The following is an 18,154-nucleotide window of genomic DNA, read 5'->3' as shown; positions in this document are numbered from 1 at the left end:
TAATTAATTAGAAAATCTTGTTCTAATTCAAAATCTCTCCAAAAATACGCTTTAAAACGTAGGACAAATACTTAATTTTTGTTTGTAGAAATCAAAATCTAGATTTTTAAGTCAAAGTCAACAACATATTTCATAGGATCCACAACTTTTTAATCACATTTCATCAACTTTTATTAATTTTTGTTAAAAATCTATATCCCATGGAGATGATGCTAAAGTGCTGCTCATATCATTTTGTTACTCAGTTACTTTCTTTATCGCCTGTGATGCTTCTAGGTACATTAGATGTTGGTGCATTCACAGTGCATGGGATTTCCCTGAAGATGATTTAGAGTTACATTACATTTATTATTATTTTTTTCTTTGATTAATGAAAGACCTAACTTGTAAACTAATTTTTAATTTGTTTGTCAAGAATGAGGAATCTCAAAAGGGTCGAACAAGAATGTCGAGATCAAAGAAAAGGAGATTGAAGTTTAGGATGTTAACTTCAAATTTAGTTAAAAATCAATCCCTATTTAATTTTAACTTGAAAACTCAACTTGTAAAATACCGAGGACTCTCTCGAGAAAATAATATCCTCTCGATTTGAAAATTCTCATCCCCTTGACATGTTACAACCTTGCACTCCTCTTTTTCCTTGCGTCGTCTTCTAATTCTAGTTTGCGTATTATAATTGCTCTAATATATAGATATTGTCATTAAGTTTTCACCAATCTAGAATTTGGCAATGAAAGAAGCTCGGCATCATACATGTAAGCAAATATCAACATTCACCAAAAGTAAAATCCAAATTATAACATGAACCACAAAGAATCCCAAAATGAAGAAATAAAATCTCACACTTAATGACATGCGGTACTATATTAAGTTCAAAATCAAAGTCGCCAATTAAAAATTTTCCATGGTACTATGTAAGAATTCCCAGTCCCATAATCAAATATTTGGCCAAACGATAAACATGAAAACATAAACACATAACATACTGTAATCCTCATCCTTTGTTAAAATAAAACTTCAATTAAATGCAATTCTTTTATCGAATATGGAACACAAATATTAAATACCTGCCAATATATATAATATATGGGTTTCAAATTATTTAAAAAAAAAAGGGTATCTTCAGAATAAGTCTCCAAACTGCTAAACAATTATACAAACTGGAAACCAGTCTACTTCAAATTCAACTGATTTAAGGACCACAACAAACTGAAAGATATGTAAAATCTTAGATTTTTGGATATTAAGCATTATTATTCTGATGAACTTTGTTTTGTTTCTATCTAAAAAGGCAGGCTTGGACGAGGGCAGTTGGAAACACCTCAAAGGAGGGTACAAATATAAATTACCATACTAATATGGGTAAAAACAGCATCTCCACATCTTACATATTGAGATAAGTTTGTGGAACTTACACTCAAGATGCTTCAGCAGTCCCCTTGAAGTTGGATTGCTCAGCATCTAAAACACCCTGCAAAACTATTAGTTCAGAACCAGCTACCTTAACCGTAACTTTGAACAATGGGTTTTTAGGTCTAACCTTGATTATCATTATAGCCGCATCCTTGTGCAGGACTTCATTATACTCATGACAAGCAAGATTCTGAAACGGAATAAAATCCTCAGGCTTAGTCTTGCTGATCTAAGGAGTAAAAGATATTTCATCGGAATTTAGTACTGACTTGTACACAATTGGGGCAACCGGTATCTCCAGAGCAATGGCATGAAGTAAGCAGTTCCAAAGCAGCAGTTAACAGCTCAGTGAAAATAGGTTGAACCTAATAAATTAAAACACCAGTTTGTTTAGCCACCAGCACGCTCTCAAGCAAATATTTGGACCTAGAGAGGTTTTGCTGCTCAAATCTCTTTCTTTGTCATTTTCAGTGCTGTATCTAAGATTCTCTTAAAGATTTATGTTAGAAATTCAAGAGAAAAAATAATTGAAACATAAAGATGAAGTAATAGAAGATTTGAGTAACTCTTCCAGTCTTAAAAATTACAAAGAGAAATAGGGATACGAAAGTTAAAACTACCTGCCATAATTTTTCCTGCAGAGACTTGCCATAATTTACCCCCAACCAAAGAAAAATGAAAGAATTTGACTAATTACAGATTCACACTATTATGCATGTAATCACACACAGCTACAGTTAGCTCAACAAAGTCATGTCAACTAGAGAGAATGGATTTGTGGTTAAGAGGTTAATTCTTTGTTTGTTTGTTGGAATTTCTTCTATGGCGTATTTCTTCATTAGTTTTGTGATTGACGTTATCAGTAAAACAACTTCTCCGGGTCTGTTTGTTCAATTTTTTTATGATCGATACTTCTGGTTTATGTCTACTTTCAGAGGACGAGCATGCCAGCATTAAGGAGTTCAGGTTCTCAGTCTTCGATTGCCCCTTCCAGAATTAAGAGATACACACACCATCTATGATCTAACTATTATGGCACTGGAAAACTGAATGGAATGATAACAAAAATGAATAAAGGTTCACAATAAACAGATTAGATGGATAATTGACTGTTACAGAAAAGGGGCAAAAACGAAAGGATTTATTTTTGGCAACCACTGTTCAAGCCCCCTGTTTCACAAGGATAATTGGGAAACCGGGATAAGGATTACATCAGAGAAGGGGGAAGTTTCCGTCATAGGTACCTTTGCTGAAATGCTTGTGCCTCCAGGATGAGGATCGTAGAGCAGAATTCTCTCCGGGACATAACGAGCATCATGAGGGTTTATACACTCAGAAGCTAAGTCAGATGGGTTGCATATAATATATCTGCCATTTTATCAAGAGGAAGTCAAACACACCAGTTAGATCAAGGCACTGAAAAACAGAAAATAGTCTTGACCTATAAAAAATTCCATAGTATAAAGAAGAAGAAAAAACTGTTCACTATCTAAGGCACATGAGGATGTCAATCACAAAAATTTAAGATCAAGGAACTGAATAATAGCAAAAAGTTTTGACCTATCAAATTCAGGTACAAAAGAGGAAGAGAACTCACAGAGGAACAATATTAAGAAGAGCATGCCCCGCAGCATGTAAACCTCCACGAAATGAATAACTTAAAGTCTCCACAGTTGTTTTCACAGATTGTGGAACACGAATCCAAACTGCCTACTGGCATATAACGTTAAAGAGGAATTATAAAAATGAAGAGTGAGTTATTACCACGAAACAATTTCAAACCAGAGCAAAAGGAAAATTCAAAAACAATGACAATCTATAGCATCATTCACCTGCGATTCATAGGAATAATCAGGAAGTGACAGCTCCACAGTATCAAAAACTTGGTTGCTTCTTCTCCATATGCGACGGAAACCGAACCAAGTAGTTGTTACCTTGCAATTATGTGCTTGGGCTGTTGTTCTTGGAAGTCGGTCATTGGTAATCCTCACTGGATAGGCCTAAACAATCATAGGGCATGCAACAGGTTAATATTCTTCCGAAGTAGATATGATCAACATTGTTGGGCTTGCACATGTGAAATGCAGAATTGGCATATATGGCCTTCTAACAAAAATTGAAAATGAAATTGTAAATCTGAGGAAATAATTGAAGGCAAGACAAAGCAGGTCAAATTCTTCTTTGCCAGAACAGAGGCATACCAAACCATCGCGGAAAGAATACCATCTCAAAAACTAAAACCTGCTCCTGTATGAATTTAACCAAGAATTTATTTATCCAGAAAATCTTTTCCATTTGAAGTGTATGATATACATTTCATGCACAAACATCTATCCTATTGTAGTCCACCATGATGTAGAAGATATGAGGGTAGTAATGCTTCGTTCTGATGATGGAGTGCTCAAAAGAAAATACCAGTCAATAAGTGGCATCAAAGCAAGTTTTGCCCTTTGCTGATGGCCACCTATGGTTGTAGTGGCTTGCATCCTTGACAATGTTGAGATTGTGAATTATCAACCTTGGTCTAGAATCTGGATCAAAGGATAGATAGGTTCGAAGATGCAGCCGGCAAGAATTTGCAAACTTTGACTGTGAATGTAGATCGCTTCAATGAGCTTAGATAAGACAACAGGAGGCTAGAGATTTTCCTCGAGTCCCAGCTAGGTTTGAATCCTCACAAAATGATGGCCAAAATTTTGAAGTATTTATCTGCTAATTAATTAATTAATTTTCTCTTCAACCAAACTCGAGAACTAGGATTAATACAGGACAATTCTACTAGAAATCAATTATATTAGGATTTAATTATTATTGGTAATTGGGATTCCTAATATTCATGGGATTCAATTAGCCCTTGTTTGAGCCCCATTTTCCGAGAAAAATAGATTTGCAATAGTGATTTATTTTTTTTTTATTTTTTTATTTTTTTTGAGAATATGTGGTTAAAAAGTATGAATAAGTTTTGGATCCAGTGTAAAAATATTTATTGGAGAATATGTGATTGAAAATAAGTTTGGAGAAAAATGAATTTTTGAAAAATGGGGTTCAAACAAGGGCTTGGTTTGATTATTTAGCTGATGGGATTCCTACTTCTATTATAAATAGGTTATTTGTTTTCTTTTCTTTTTAAGAGATTAATTTCTTTTACTTAGTCTACTTGAATTAGAATATTATCTATTCTTCCCGTACCTATAGAAAAAGAGGACTAGACCTGTTTGTAAACACAACTCATATTCATTATATTCAAGTTATTTTAGATAATATTCTCGAGATTTTTAGCTTTTTCTTGTTTTTACAATATTTAGCCCTTGTTTAGGAATTAAAATCAGATTTTTAGTAGATTTTGATAAAGTTTGTGAAATATGTTATTGAAAATTTGTAGGTCCCATGACATGTGTAGTTGAAATTAATTGTTGACTTTGACTTTAATCCATACCAAAACAGGGGCTTAACTTCCGCTGCCGCACCACAACAAAATCATTGCAAATTGGCAGATTGCATATCCCTGTCTTTTCTTACTAGTATCACATTTATGCCTTCAGAAATACTTGTAGTTGCATAGCTGCACTAAATAGTCCAGATCATAAACTACATTTAGTGGGTGTCTGCCTCAATTCCTTCATAACCTACAAATCTTGTCACGTGAAATGGTGTAATCTTTTTTCATCAGCTCAAATATTTCTACTTAACCTAAGGGAAAGGCAAAATCTTTCTCAGCTAGAGCATATGAAGACCAGTATACAAGCAAGACGTCATCATCAAGTATACAAGCAAGCATCATCATCAAGAAGTTTTAATTGAAGTTGAGATCTCACTATAGTAATGATAGTCCTTGAAGAGTCCCATACTTGTTGAGGCTAGGAGATACTAGACAAACAAACACTAATAAAATTATTAAGATATATGATATGCCATATCCATTTTATGACACATATTTCACAATTAAAATCCAGAAATGCTTTGACTCAGAAGTGCAACAAATGTGTAGAGTGCCAAAAAATAAATAAAGTTTAGGTCATCACATACTATGTGGCCGCCAATCACATGAATATCAGTGTAATCACGAGTTTTTGTGTAGTACTTCAGGTCAGCTTCGTGACACCAAGCAATTTTGCTCGATAAATCCAAATGCTTTACAAGATAGGTTTTCCCTTGATTCATATACACGGCACCTTCATAAACCTGCAGGATCAGTTGAACCATCATATACCACAGACAACTGCCTGAACAAAGTAAATGGCTTTCCATAGGCATAATCATCAATAAATAACAGAAAGATAATATTTACTTTCAATAAGAATAAAAATTAGTTGATTTCTTGTTACTTTCGGAGCCACCTTATTACCAACAATTCACCTTGTATTGGTTGGTAAAGGATTGTTGTTTCCACAACCAAGGTCAAGGGTTCAAGGATTGGTACCTCCTCTCCATCCCCACTCAAAAAATAAAAATAAAATAAATAAAACAGCAACATAATTACCTGAAAGAAAGCCTTGCTTTCCTCAATTTCTTCAAGGACTTCATCCTTTATCTTGTCGATCACTTTATAATGCACATTTTCTATGGCCCTTATACTAACAGCACTTGACGGACATTTCTGGGAAAAAATATCAAATATAATTCATATAACAACCCAATACAAGATATATTTATTCATTCTGACAAAATAAATACAGGAACTTCATTATTAAGAAATTGAGGGGACATAATCATGTAGAAAGAGAGCTTCAGGAAGTTCAAAAAGGCCAAGAGACATCCTAATAACCTATTCACCAGAATTCATGATCTATAGTCTAATTGAAAAGAAGAATCCTGACACCAGTCCAGGCTATACTCACAAATAAATTACCTCGTGCCCAATGTAACTCCATATTCTAGCACTGAAATCACGAGACAGATCAGTACTCAGGTATCCTTTAGTTTTAAGTGTCAGTATTGCACTTTCTAAGCCTGGACCAAAATACTTTTTGTCGTGAAGCATACTCAGTGGATGCTCAAGAGAAGCACATACCAAGTGCTGTTCTAGTACCTGAAATGAAAAGATACACCAAAGATGAGACCAATCCATACTAAATGGAACTCCAACTTATATCGACTTAAAGCCAAATATTAAAGGCCTGGCCAACTTCGTCGCCCCTCAGAATCCCCCATCCCTCCCAAGAACGCCTTAAACAAATTCCAACTAAACTTCCTTTCTAGTTTCTAAAACAATAATCCAATTGATTTAAAATGAATGGAGATGATATTAATAAACAAAAAAATAAAAATCGAAGAAACCTGTTCATTCTTAGCATCAATATGGCAACACTCAATGGGGCCCCTGAAAAGTTTCTGAGGAAACTTCATGAAGAATTGATCTAAAGGCCCTTCAAATGCAACATATATAGAAAGTGATGGCTTTTCCCTTCTGCCTGACCTTCCAGCTTGTTGCCAAAGACTAAATGCAGAAGTGAACTAACAACAATTAAAACAAGACAGCAAAATGATACAGAGCTGATAAAAAACAAAAATGGAACATAGACCATACCTGGCTATGCTACCAGGGAATCCAAGATGCAGAGTAACATCAATGTTTCCAACGTCAATGCCCAACTCAAGGGCATTTGTGGCAGCAATGCCAGAGATACTGCCATTGAATAAGTCAGTCTCAATTCTTCTCCTATTCTGTCCCCGTTAAAAAAAATAAGAATGTCAACAACTGTGTATGCCTGCTCCGGCAACTACAGGAACCTTGGAACACTATACCCTTTTGAAAATTCTGTTAAGTAGGCTAATTTAAGAACAAATTTTACTAGTTTGCCACTAATTTCTTGATACTCCAAATTTTACCATTTTTATATAATTTGGTCCAATATTAGATGTTAAGCTTCACTTTCACCGTAGTGACAGTAAGGAAATATAATTGTTAAGAATATAAGTTGAAAAGTGATCAGGTCCCAAATTATGGAAAGAAAGTAGCAAGTCGTGAGCAATTAAACTGCAGCCAGTCTGATGCACATGGAAAACTAGAATAAAGAAAAAGAGAGAAGGAAGAAAAGGAGGAGAAGGAAGAATAGAAATGGAAAATCAAAGAGATGGAAACATTTAGTGGAAGTATGGCCCCCCATTTATTAAATTTTATTTTTCTTTCTCCTATTTTCAACCACACAATCTTTCGTAATATAATATTACAAATAAACCTATAACTTTCCTTCTCTTTTCAACTACCCATTCTCCAAAAAAATATTATTCCACTCATTAAAATTTGAAATAATGGGGGCCAAATGGAGGCTTAGTTCGTTGGTATTTAAGTTACCCAAGAAAAACAAACTAGGGTGGTGGATACAATTAGTGATTCAATGACGTTTCATAAGTTTAAGCTTGTTTATTTGATTGGAAGATGATTTGTTTGTACATATCTTCATGATGCAAGCACATCAGGGTAATGACTAGAACTACACAAATTTGGAAATTGAGGAACCATCAAGACTGGTGGTAGTCTGAAATGTTGAATTGCAATATATTTTAGACTGGCAAAAAGCCTAATATGCTCTGTCACGAAATAATGGTGGACAAGAAGATATCTAATATTAGTATAGATGAAATGTGGGTACAATACATAAAATAAAAAAGTGAACGAAAGACGGAACAGAAGAGTAAACAGTATAAGATGTTTAAGGAACGAAAGCAATATATTGATCAACGAACTAATTCAAGCCTTACCCATAACATAAAAACGACACGTTGACAGTCTTTTAAGAGTAATTACAGAAGACTAGGTAACATGAAACTGACCTCGGCAATATAGCCTGAACGATAAGCATATATAGAATTGACTAGATGGGGTGCAGCATCTTGAAGAACTTCACGCCTTATCACAACCGCATAGATAAAAGTAAATTTAAATGCTCGTCCAAAGATCAACATTTGAGATAAATTATAAGATGGGAAATGATAACATACGTGTAGCTTAGAACAAGTTCAGAAAGTTTTCGTGTTTTGCAAAATGCAATACAACGAAGGCCATGCTGAATCATTTCTGCGAAGAGGTACGAAACCTCTAAAATAGGACTGCAAAAATAGAATTAGCATTATGGAGACATTGAATCTTTCTTCCAAGTGGTGAATAAACAAATTTGATTATATAAATGGACAGTGCAGCTAACATAATGAAACAGATGCAGTAACGCAGGTTAGAAAAACGCACTCCAGAAATATCATTTAGGACTCTAAAAACCTTATTCATTATTGTAATAGCTAAATGCAAAAATATAATTAATGATTCACTAATCCAAAACTACAGTAATGTGTTCTTTTAAGGCGCTCTTGTACTCTACTGTCATGTCTCGATTACTGTTATCTTATTTGAATACTTCATTTAATCACAGGGACTTCATCTGTGAACACCAAATATCAGCAACCTCCAGTTTGAATCGGTAATGTTTTCATCGTGCCTGCAACGGATTTACAGCTTAACACTTCCAAAAGTAGCTTCTCCATGTTTCTTTAATTTTTCTATTTTAAATTAAAACAAAATTACCTATGCTTGGTTTTATCATAGCAACAATCCTTCCTTTCTTTTTCTTATGGCATGTCTGTATATGATCCTCTCTAAATCATGAGCTTCATTTTGCAATGAAAGTTACCACGACTGAACTTAACACATCACTTCCTTTTTTTAAACTTCATCACAAAACTCTACTGCACTCATTATCTTTCTATTTCAATTTTTTTTTTTTTTTTTATAAGTAATCAAGTAATTTTATTAATCATGGATAATACATGGGGGGTGTGTTATCAATTTAAACAAGAGAGAAACGACATAAAGTTTGGCAGCCCTTCTATATGATTAGTGGCTGCAGCCTTAAACCAAGTAGACAAAGTTATATAAAAGCATTCCCTAATTTGCTCTGTTGTTCTTGCTTGGTTTACGAAACAACGCCTGTTCCTTTCTCTCCATACACACCATACAATGCATCTCGAAATAAGGTTCCACACAAACCTACTATCTTTATCTCGAAATTTTCTCCTCTATGCCCGCAACCCGTCCTCCATACGCCTAGGCATCACCCAGTCCATATGTTGGGAAGCTAGAACAGTGTTCCACAACCACCGAACACCTTCACAATGGAGGAACAAATGGTCATTCATTTCCCCGTCTCTCTTGCACATATAACACCATTCGGTAACATAAAAACCTTTTCTACGAAGATTATCCAACGTAATGCTCCTGTAACCATAACGATCCTCAATGTACCACCAAGAACCTCAATACCATACCCCGAGACTAAGCCATACGACACCCATCGTTGTATTTCCACATACTGCCCAGGATAACACCAAATTCATCTTATAATATACCAATCCTGATAAGACATGAACCAAATTGGTGCAAGAATCTGAAACTGATTGTCCTTCCTTTCCCTACGACAGGGAGAGAGAAAACTCACTGATTAATCAAATGCATAATCCTCTCTTTTTCACTTTGGAATTTGAGCATTTTGAGTGAAGACTGAGGATGAAGATTCCACTGAATTTGCTACCACCATTCATTTCTCATGAATGTCTGTAATTGCCTAATTTTTGTGCCAGCATATTTATATGTAATAGGCTGTATATCTTATATTGACAGTTTTATATTTGTAGTTTCCCCATTCAGCAGTCATTTAGTTCTCAGTAAATTGTAGTATTGATTCTTTACTGATTGATTACATTCTGTTGAAAAACAGGAACTCCCGATTAAATAGAGAAAAAAAAAATTAATATTAATGCCTAACTAGGAAAACATATTAATAAAACTCCTCAAGGTACCAGGATCAACGAAATATGAAAATTATTACGTTCGTCTTTCTGTCCTGCATCACATATCACCAACTGTAAACATTTTTCTATGTAATTGATATTCGAAGACCATCACCAAGAATTGATTGTCTTAATTGCAGCTACATGCTGATTAAGAGCCCGTCCAGCCCCACTGCTAGGGATGATATAGAGGAGGAAAAATAAAGAAATGAATGGTAACAGACTATAGTTAATTCCCATAGATGTAAATACGAGAACATTAAAGATAGAACAGTAATATAGAAGCAACTTTTTCCACAAGCATAACAAATGTATACCTTGTTCGTCCAGTAACTACATTCTTATGAAAATACTTTTTGGGCTGTATGGTAGTCTTTATTCTTTTCCAAACCTACAATAATTTGGAGAAGTAGCAAACGGGTAATTAAAGACTTTCAAGTTTAATAGTGCTTGAATGGAAGAACATCAAAACCAATAAACAAGCAACCCACACTTTTCAGGCATAAAGGGGGATTCCAGAGCACGAAAAGCTTTGAACCCGAAGGGCTACCATCGTTCTCAATTAACTCAACTGTCGGTAGATTTGCAAGTTCCTGTATCATCGTTAAAAGAAAATACAGAATGTAATTGTGGTTGCCATTCTATGAAACTGGCACGTACTGAATAGCCTCCAATTATGTGATAAATAAAAGATTGCAAAGTTGAGGGTGGGTTATCTGTAATATCATATTACTAAATATAGAGATCAGAGAACTACGCATTAAATGGGCAGTACAATGGATTTTTTAAGTATCTGTTAAGTGGCTAATTAAGACCATTAACACTAGATGACATGCCCAGAAATGCAGTTATAAATAATTTCAATTTCTAGATTTCATGAAGAGATAAATTACCATAGCATGCTCCCTGGGGTTTGCAGACGTCGCAGTGCTGAATATAAAAGAAGGATCAGTTCCATAAACTGCATAGGAAGTCAACTGTGAAGGTCAATATTAATCCTTAAGAAAAGAATATGCCACACGCTAAAACTAAAATGGAGGAACATACCATGAAAACAGAGTCGGCGGAGCCTTCTAAAAATAAGAGCAGCATGACAACCAAATGCTCCCTTATAAGAGTGAGCCTCGTCAATAATGATATACCTGCTATCACAAACCCTTAGAAAAATATATCACCAAAATTGAAAATAACAATAAACCTAGAAATCAAATTGTAGAGCCATTCACGAGTTGTAATTCGCCACATTAATTTAAGAGTCAATCGAGAAGTCACACAAAAAGTGATAGTGAAACAGGAACAAAATGAAAATTACCGAAGATTTGATAAAATTCGCCTGAACTGTCCGTGGAATGGCAAGATTGAAACATGTAGCATATCGGGATTTGTAATCAACTGCACATTATCCATGAAAAATTAACATACAAAATTATAGGAATTTTAGAAAACCATCCTATCTAAGACAATTTACTAAAATACCAATCTGGCATTATCACGCAGCCATAATCTGTCTTCCTGAGAAGTATCCCCATCATAGATCCCAATATTTAAGCTGTCATCTAGCCCTTGGGTCATAACCAGCAAAGATCGTAATTGATCTTGAGCTAATGCCTGCATGCAAGGTAAATCAATTAAAGATTGTCTAAAACTATAAACCATGAAGGAATCAAACTTGATAGCTGTAATGGAAAATTTAGTAAATCCAAATCAGACCTCCATGAACCAGTGAAAGTATGAATCAGACCTATGAAAACAAACCTTTGTAGGAAACAGGTACAGAGCAGAAGCAAGTGGATTGTGGGATAACACTTCCAGAACAGGCACATTGTAGCAAAGAGACTTCCCACTAGAAGTCATGGTAGCCACAACTACATTCTTCCCAGCAAGGGAAGCTTGAATGGACTCAGCCTGTAGATTCTGCTTGTTAGATGTACAAGTTCAATTCAAAGTGTGGTTAAGCATGGGTTATAATTCAAGAGAAAATAAAGTCACCTGGTGGCTATACAATCTAGTAATCCCAGCACGTTTGAGTGCAGCCTTTATGTTCTCCGAAAGCATACATGGGATCTCAACATACTTACCAATCCGTGCACTGATCTCTTCAATATGAACCACCTGCAGTGGATAAGTATAGGACTTAGCACAATTACAGAGGTAATAGTTTCTGCAGGCATATTGGATTACCAGCGGAATCTCAAACCTGACAGCAAGACAGGCCATAAGTACACAAGTTTTTACATAGTTTGGAGGCCCGGGAAGATAATAAGTTGCTGCATTTATTCCCCAGTCAAAGAAAAGGAGCTATACATACTTGAAAAAGACAAGAAATGAGGGAAAGGGAAAAATGGGTTGTGAAAGAGTAATAACCTGTCCTTGAGATCCTATGCCTCTTTTTAGATGCTGAATCATTTCCTCTGCTAACAATGAATTTGTGTCCTGCTCAGTCATGAATAATGAATATAATTTACCTCAAGACAACTATGCAGCTCCGCATTTCTAAGTGTATCTCACGATGCTTAATTAAATAATATGGCACCAAAGAGAAGGTGGATCATTATTAAACAAAGCCAACTGCATGTAGATATCAATACTTTTGGCTCTCCTCGTACTGTTCGAACAATCATTGTGGCCATCATCTAATAGAATGTAAATTATCTGTAGATCCTACTCCCCAACATGCAACACCTAGACATGTTTGATAATAAGAGCTAAAAGAAATAACATAAAGATAGTCCTGGCCTATGTTGACTCATGTTTATCAACACTCAACTCACTTTTTGACCACGAATTTTGAGGACACACAAACACAAGTACTACCCATTTATCCACCACACATTTCTATCTATTTATACAACTCTTTATAAACATTTCCCAAATATGCTCTTAGATGCCCGTCCAGCAATTTCCCTTCTGGTATTTATTTTCTTTTATGATAGTAAAGAATGCAGCTTTGCTAATGATTTTATCTTATTTAGAGCAATTCTTGTCTGTACATTCTAGAACTTAGTAATAGGTTATCTTTGTTAGGACATTTCTAAATAATCTAGAATTTTTATCTGAATGAAATGGCTCAGCAATTCTTATGCATATCTTTCCAAATGAAATTTGCAAAATCCTGATTGAAGAGAAGAATTCATCTACATGAACTTGTAACTTGTCATGTTGAAATGAGTTAATATGGAGGCTTATGATGATCCGGCTGAAGAAAGTTGTTCACCCGGCTGAATGTGCAGTTGTGTGAACAAACAGATTTGACCAGAGAACTTGATATTGAACAAAATATAAATTGGACTCATATAGGGATGGAATCATACAGTTTAAGAAACTACTACTTCTCTAAGGGGAAGCATTTCCATCATATTTGATGGAAACGGCTATTGCACTTTCCTATTTATACATAATGAAATAGACTGAATTTTCATGAGAACTTTATCGGTGTCTAATAGATCTCATCCTTGAAGTCACTAATGAAAAACAAATAAATAATTTTAAATTGTCTTCTGATATAATAAATAAGAAAGAGAGAACTTCTGAGAGCTAGCACATTCACATGAGTTCGGAGACGAAATAAATATTTTATTGCAACAATCGTAAAGAAATATTTTGAAAGTTCAAGTGCAAGCTATTGCTCTGAAACCTGATTTTTAGAATAATTTCACTGTATTTGACTAGGAAGTCATTGAACATTTACACTCAGTCTTGGGTACAGAACATTGCAGGTCAAAGATGACCAAACTTTACATCGTCTTGAACACTAATATGTACTTGCTTTAGCCCTGATGTCTATATTCTGCACATACTCTGTTATCTCAATATTGCATTTGATGCAATTTTTATTCACTAATTCCTAAATTCTTTTAAAGCTTTTTGAAATAAATCAGAGTTTTATGCTGATGAAAAAGATTTTGACACTTTGATATTAAAAAGTCATCTATAACAACATATGTTCAAACCCCCTCGCAACATGTGTACAATGGTCCCTTTTCTTTTAATGCAAAGTATGCTCACTCCATTTTATCAAGGATGTAACTCCCAATGAAAAGCCAGAGACAGAAAAAATGCATAGTCAATAATCAACTTTTAGAGTATAAATATGCACCTCATCTTGCTGCAAAATGCTCTAGAAAGTAATTTATTATATTACATGCTCAAACACTAGAATTAAATTGTTAGGGATTTTACATGATGGTATGTGGATAAAAAATGATATGTGAAGAATTATATGCAGATACTGAAACCCATTACATCAGCGAAAAAGGCATGGCGCATTCGTAAAACATAGGTAATGTTGAGGCCTTTCCACTTAGCTTTGAGACCTGGGCACAGCCAATTTCTTGTTTCTCTTGCAATGCAGTGCTTATGCAAGAATCACTGCTCACAGTAACTGTGAAACATAAAATTTGGCTTACATGACATAGTGCTTCATATGAATGAATGCCAGAAGTGGAAGAGTAATTTCTCCTGACTAATTTAACTTCAGTTTCAATTGTAGAGGTATCCCCTTTCTTTACAGAGATAAGATCTTCTAATAAAAAGGACTTGACCATCTCTTCTCCATTTTTGTACTGCATGAAAACGTTCTTCAGCATTCAGTATCTAGAATAATTCTGTCCCAATTAATAAAACTCATCAAAAAAAGGATTACATTTGTACATTTTCAAAACTGCAGAAGCATTGCATAAAACGAACTTCAAGATTCAATTGAGTCAGTAATGAAAAGGGCCGTGGATGGTAACATCTCAAGCAGGTTAAAAATGGATAAGGAGTAGAATGCAAGAGGAAGATTTGTTCATATTAAGCATGATCAGAAAAGGAGAGAGGGAAGCTGTTTATTTCAATATGAGGACCAGCAACAGGTAGCATCCATAAGGGACTAAGTACTTCTACAAAATACAATTTAAATTCTAAATAAAAATACACTTTGTTGAAAACAGAGAGGCTATAAAGTATGCATAGACCTGCAAAATTGCCCTTCCAAAAGAAAAGGGCTGGAACTCTAAATAGGGAACTGCTCAAACAACAATAACGAAAATCTAAACCTTATCCCCAATAACTTAAAATAATATCAGGTAAATAAGTTATTTTTCACCGCTTTATTTAACCTAGAGCTACCTCTTCTAAAATCAACATAGTACGCCTATTACATAATTAAAAACAAATAATTTCCTTTAATAGCTCAAGCTTTTATATAAGAGGGTCATTCAATAAGGTACCACATTAAGAAAGGTTTTGGGTTCAAAGTTAGTTGCCACCTATTTACAAAATTCCAAGAGTTTTTCTTATAGGGCAAAGTATCTTTTTGGTCAATAAGATCTTTGTGGTTAGAATTTAACTCCCTTCAATAACTTAATTTTCTATTATTCCAAACAAAAAATATTTTAATTAGTAATTCCTTTGAGTGTTGATTATTCGGGAAAAAATTGCTAAATACATGCGGTTTAGAATGACCTCGATATGTTTCAAATATCTGAAAATTATAAAAGACATTTGCAACACTGATAAGACAGCTGAGCAAGGCATTGAAGATCAAGAAGTAACGATATGCTAGAATTTCCTACTGGAGAAACTGATGAACAAAGGTCAAGATGAATGTCCTAAACGTAAAGATGAGTACATGTCTCAAGTAAAGAAGTAAAGGCAGGCTTCTAAGGCAGAAAAAGAAGCAGATATAGATGCCTCAAACAATCCCCCAGAGCCTAAAGATTGGAGGTAGAAGAACAAGATGAAACATCCAAATGGATCTGAGACATGTAGACTAAAAACAGCAAATTGAAGTTGTCAAAGTTTCAGACGTCTTAAAGTACTTAGACCTCCAAAAACAGGTAACGTCTATGTCAAACATTCAAAACTAGAAAGATGAAGAAGAAGACATCCACAAAAGGCAGAAGTATAAAGCAATTATAAAAGCTCAGTGATCAAGGAGACTGGTGAATACCTACAAGATATACAAAATATGACACCCCTGGGTGTGTTTTGGTTATTTAGAAGGAAAGAAATGCAACAGCTTCTAAGGATGAGAATTTGGTCAGACTTGAAGCTAAATGTTTTGACGATATATTTTTCAATTAAAGAACGTATCTAAATGATTCATTGTACATCTATATTGAACTTTTTTTAGGTATTTTATGAATGTACCCATAAACTAACAGCCATATGGGATCTGGCACCCCTTTTGCCCATTAATGAAAGATTGTCTTCTTTAAAAAATAAACATTGTCCCCAAAACAACACTCAACTTAAAAATAAACTAATTGAAGTAGCAGGTGCATGTTCACTAAAGGCAAGTTTAGTTAAATTGTTAACTAGTTCCTACCTTCTTTTTTAATTTATATTTTTTTGGTGTTTGTCGTCTGTCTTTCTCTTCTGGGTTTTGATATTGATTTCATAATCATAAGCTGCTGAAGACAATTAAGACAAACTACAACGGCCACATGGCCATGCATTGGCAATATCACCACCTGAATTCGAACACTATGCACTTCTTTGGCACCTATTTAATTTATAAATTAGTTGGTCAAACTTACTTCTTAATCACACATTTTGTAAGACCCTCAAGTACTACCTACTTATCTGCTACTCAATTCTATCTATGACCATGTTTGTTTCCCATTTTTATAGTAAGAATGTATTTTGGAATAGTAGAATGATGGAGAATATGTGGTTAAAAAATAAAGAAATGTTTTAGATTTACGTGTAATATTATTTTATTAAATAATGTGTGATTGAAAAGAAGAGAGAGACAAATGGGTATCAAACAGGGATTATATATTATGTAAACCGATTACAATATATACCCAAATAAGCTTTACGTTTTTCTCTATTTTATCAAAAAGTTATAATTTCAAAATCCTTGGTTGAAGACGTGAAGGGGAAGTCTATTACTTGGAAATCTGTTTCTTGTGGTTATTTCAATGAGATAAGTGAATAATTCTCAACTTCACAACCCGTTAAGATATACCAGAAAAAGTCCCTGGCTAATTATTCCAATATACACCCTACCCAAAGTGTGATAGAAAGATTAACCATAACTCGTAATTGCACTTGGCAGCTACTGGTGAGCGATGAGTCACAAGATTGGAAATTAAAATTAGTACTTTGAAGCACAACATCTCAAGGGGATCCAGAAGCAAGGATAGCATTAATTAACCTTTACTGATTTCACAGCCTCGGAGAGAATATTTTTGAAGCAGCCTTCTCTTTTCTTCATCAAACTGAAAATCTTTGATCTGGGTAAACATTTTGTACCTTCTGAGAAAGTCATAGCAAACAGAAAAAAGATAAGATTGAACTCTGAGCCTGGGTATATAGACAGATATGATCTTAGAGAACATAAATTAATGAATTGTGTATTGTCAATTACTTTGAATAAGTAGACTCTCATGGAGGTCACTTTCTTCTGTCAATGTTTTGGTGATAATGATGCAATTACTCTGTTTTGCTGTTCCTGCTTCACTGTTAACAATGCGTATTATCTGAAAAGGGAGACAACACTGAATTACATGAGTTCCATAATAATACTACCTGAGAGTGATTGTGGATAAATATAAATGGAGAAAAGTGAAAGGTACATAATAGTTTACTTGATGTATTGCCAACACTAACAGTGGGCAAAAAAATTTCTGTCACAGTAGTAAATTTTGTTGATCAAAGATAAATTCCATGAATTCCCCTAAATAGTAGTATCTATAGGAGACCTCTTGAATATAGGACAAAATGATGTTCGGCAAACACTGAGGAGAAAATGTGCCAAATTTTAAGCACCCAACACTTCGAGGTTTTCATACTAAATATATTTGAATTCAGTAAAGCAATATCACTTGCATTAAAATCCTCATTTAAAGGGTTTTATATCACAGTGGAAACTCAAAGGGTTATGTGGTAAAAACTCGATTCTACACTTCATAGAGATACAGCTCAAAATGAAAAATTAAAGCCTTTCCATACCCCCCCCCCCCCAAACAAC

The 18,154-nt window shown here is 34.5% G+C and overlaps 1 protein-coding gene across 4 annotated transcripts in view; it reads right to left on the bottom strand.

Moving 5' to 3' along the window:
* Positions 1-1,057: 1,057 nt before the first annotated feature.
* Positions 1,058-18,154, bottom strand: part of LOC111402469 (uncharacterized ATP-dependent helicase YprA) — a 19,340-nt gene continuing 2,243 nt past the window's right edge. The window contains exons 3-27 of one of the 4 annotated variants that reach the window (XM_023030800.1): positions 17,552-17,663; positions 17,339-17,439; positions 14,601-14,756; positions 12,559-12,627; positions 12,184-12,306; positions 11,950-12,099; positions 11,671-11,802; positions 11,507-11,586; positions 11,242-11,336; positions 11,088-11,155; positions 10,686-10,787; positions 10,512-10,585; positions 8,356-8,463; positions 8,188-8,263; positions 6,941-7,077; positions 6,691-6,850; positions 6,263-6,442; positions 5,894-6,010; positions 5,440-5,595; positions 3,246-3,413; positions 3,011-3,123; positions 2,658-2,781; positions 1,683-1,778; positions 1,541-1,603; positions 1,058-1,471 (exon numbers count right to left, since the gene is read on the bottom strand). In XM_023030800.1, the coding sequence (XP_022886568.1) occupies positions 1,418-1,471; positions 1,541-1,603; positions 1,683-1,778; positions 2,658-2,781; positions 3,011-3,123; positions 3,246-3,413; positions 5,440-5,595; positions 5,894-6,010; positions 6,263-6,442; positions 6,691-6,850; positions 6,941-7,077; positions 8,188-8,263; positions 8,356-8,463; positions 10,512-10,585; positions 10,686-10,787; positions 11,088-11,155; positions 11,242-11,336; positions 11,507-11,586; positions 11,671-11,802; positions 11,950-12,099; positions 12,184-12,306; positions 12,559-12,627; positions 14,601-14,756; positions 17,339-17,439; positions 17,552-17,663 (2,814 nt within the window). In that variant the 3' untranslated portion in view covers positions 1,058-1,417. Of the gene's footprint in view, positions 1,472-1,540; positions 1,604-1,682; positions 1,779-2,657; positions 2,782-3,010; positions 3,127-3,245; positions 3,414-4,785; positions 5,281-5,439; positions 5,596-5,893; positions 6,011-6,262; positions 6,443-6,690; positions 6,851-6,940; positions 7,078-8,187; positions 8,264-8,355; positions 8,464-10,511; positions 10,586-10,685; positions 10,788-11,087; positions 11,156-11,241; positions 11,337-11,506; positions 11,587-11,670; positions 11,803-11,949; positions 12,100-12,183; positions 12,307-12,558; positions 12,628-14,600; positions 14,757-17,338; positions 17,440-17,551; positions 17,664-18,154 lie in introns of those variants that run through there. The other 3 variants (XM_023030801.1, XM_023030802.1, XM_023030803.1) reach the window with 3 other exon arrangements.

The sequence above is a fragment of the Olea europaea genome, chromosome 10 (genome assembly GCF_002742605.1).
Source record: "Olea europaea var. sylvestris chromosome 10, O_europaea_v1, whole genome shotgun sequence".
Lineage (NCBI taxonomy): Eukaryota > Viridiplantae > Streptophyta > Magnoliopsida > Lamiales > Oleaceae > Olea > Olea europaea.
This window is presented reverse-complemented; position numbering and strand designations above follow the sequence as displayed.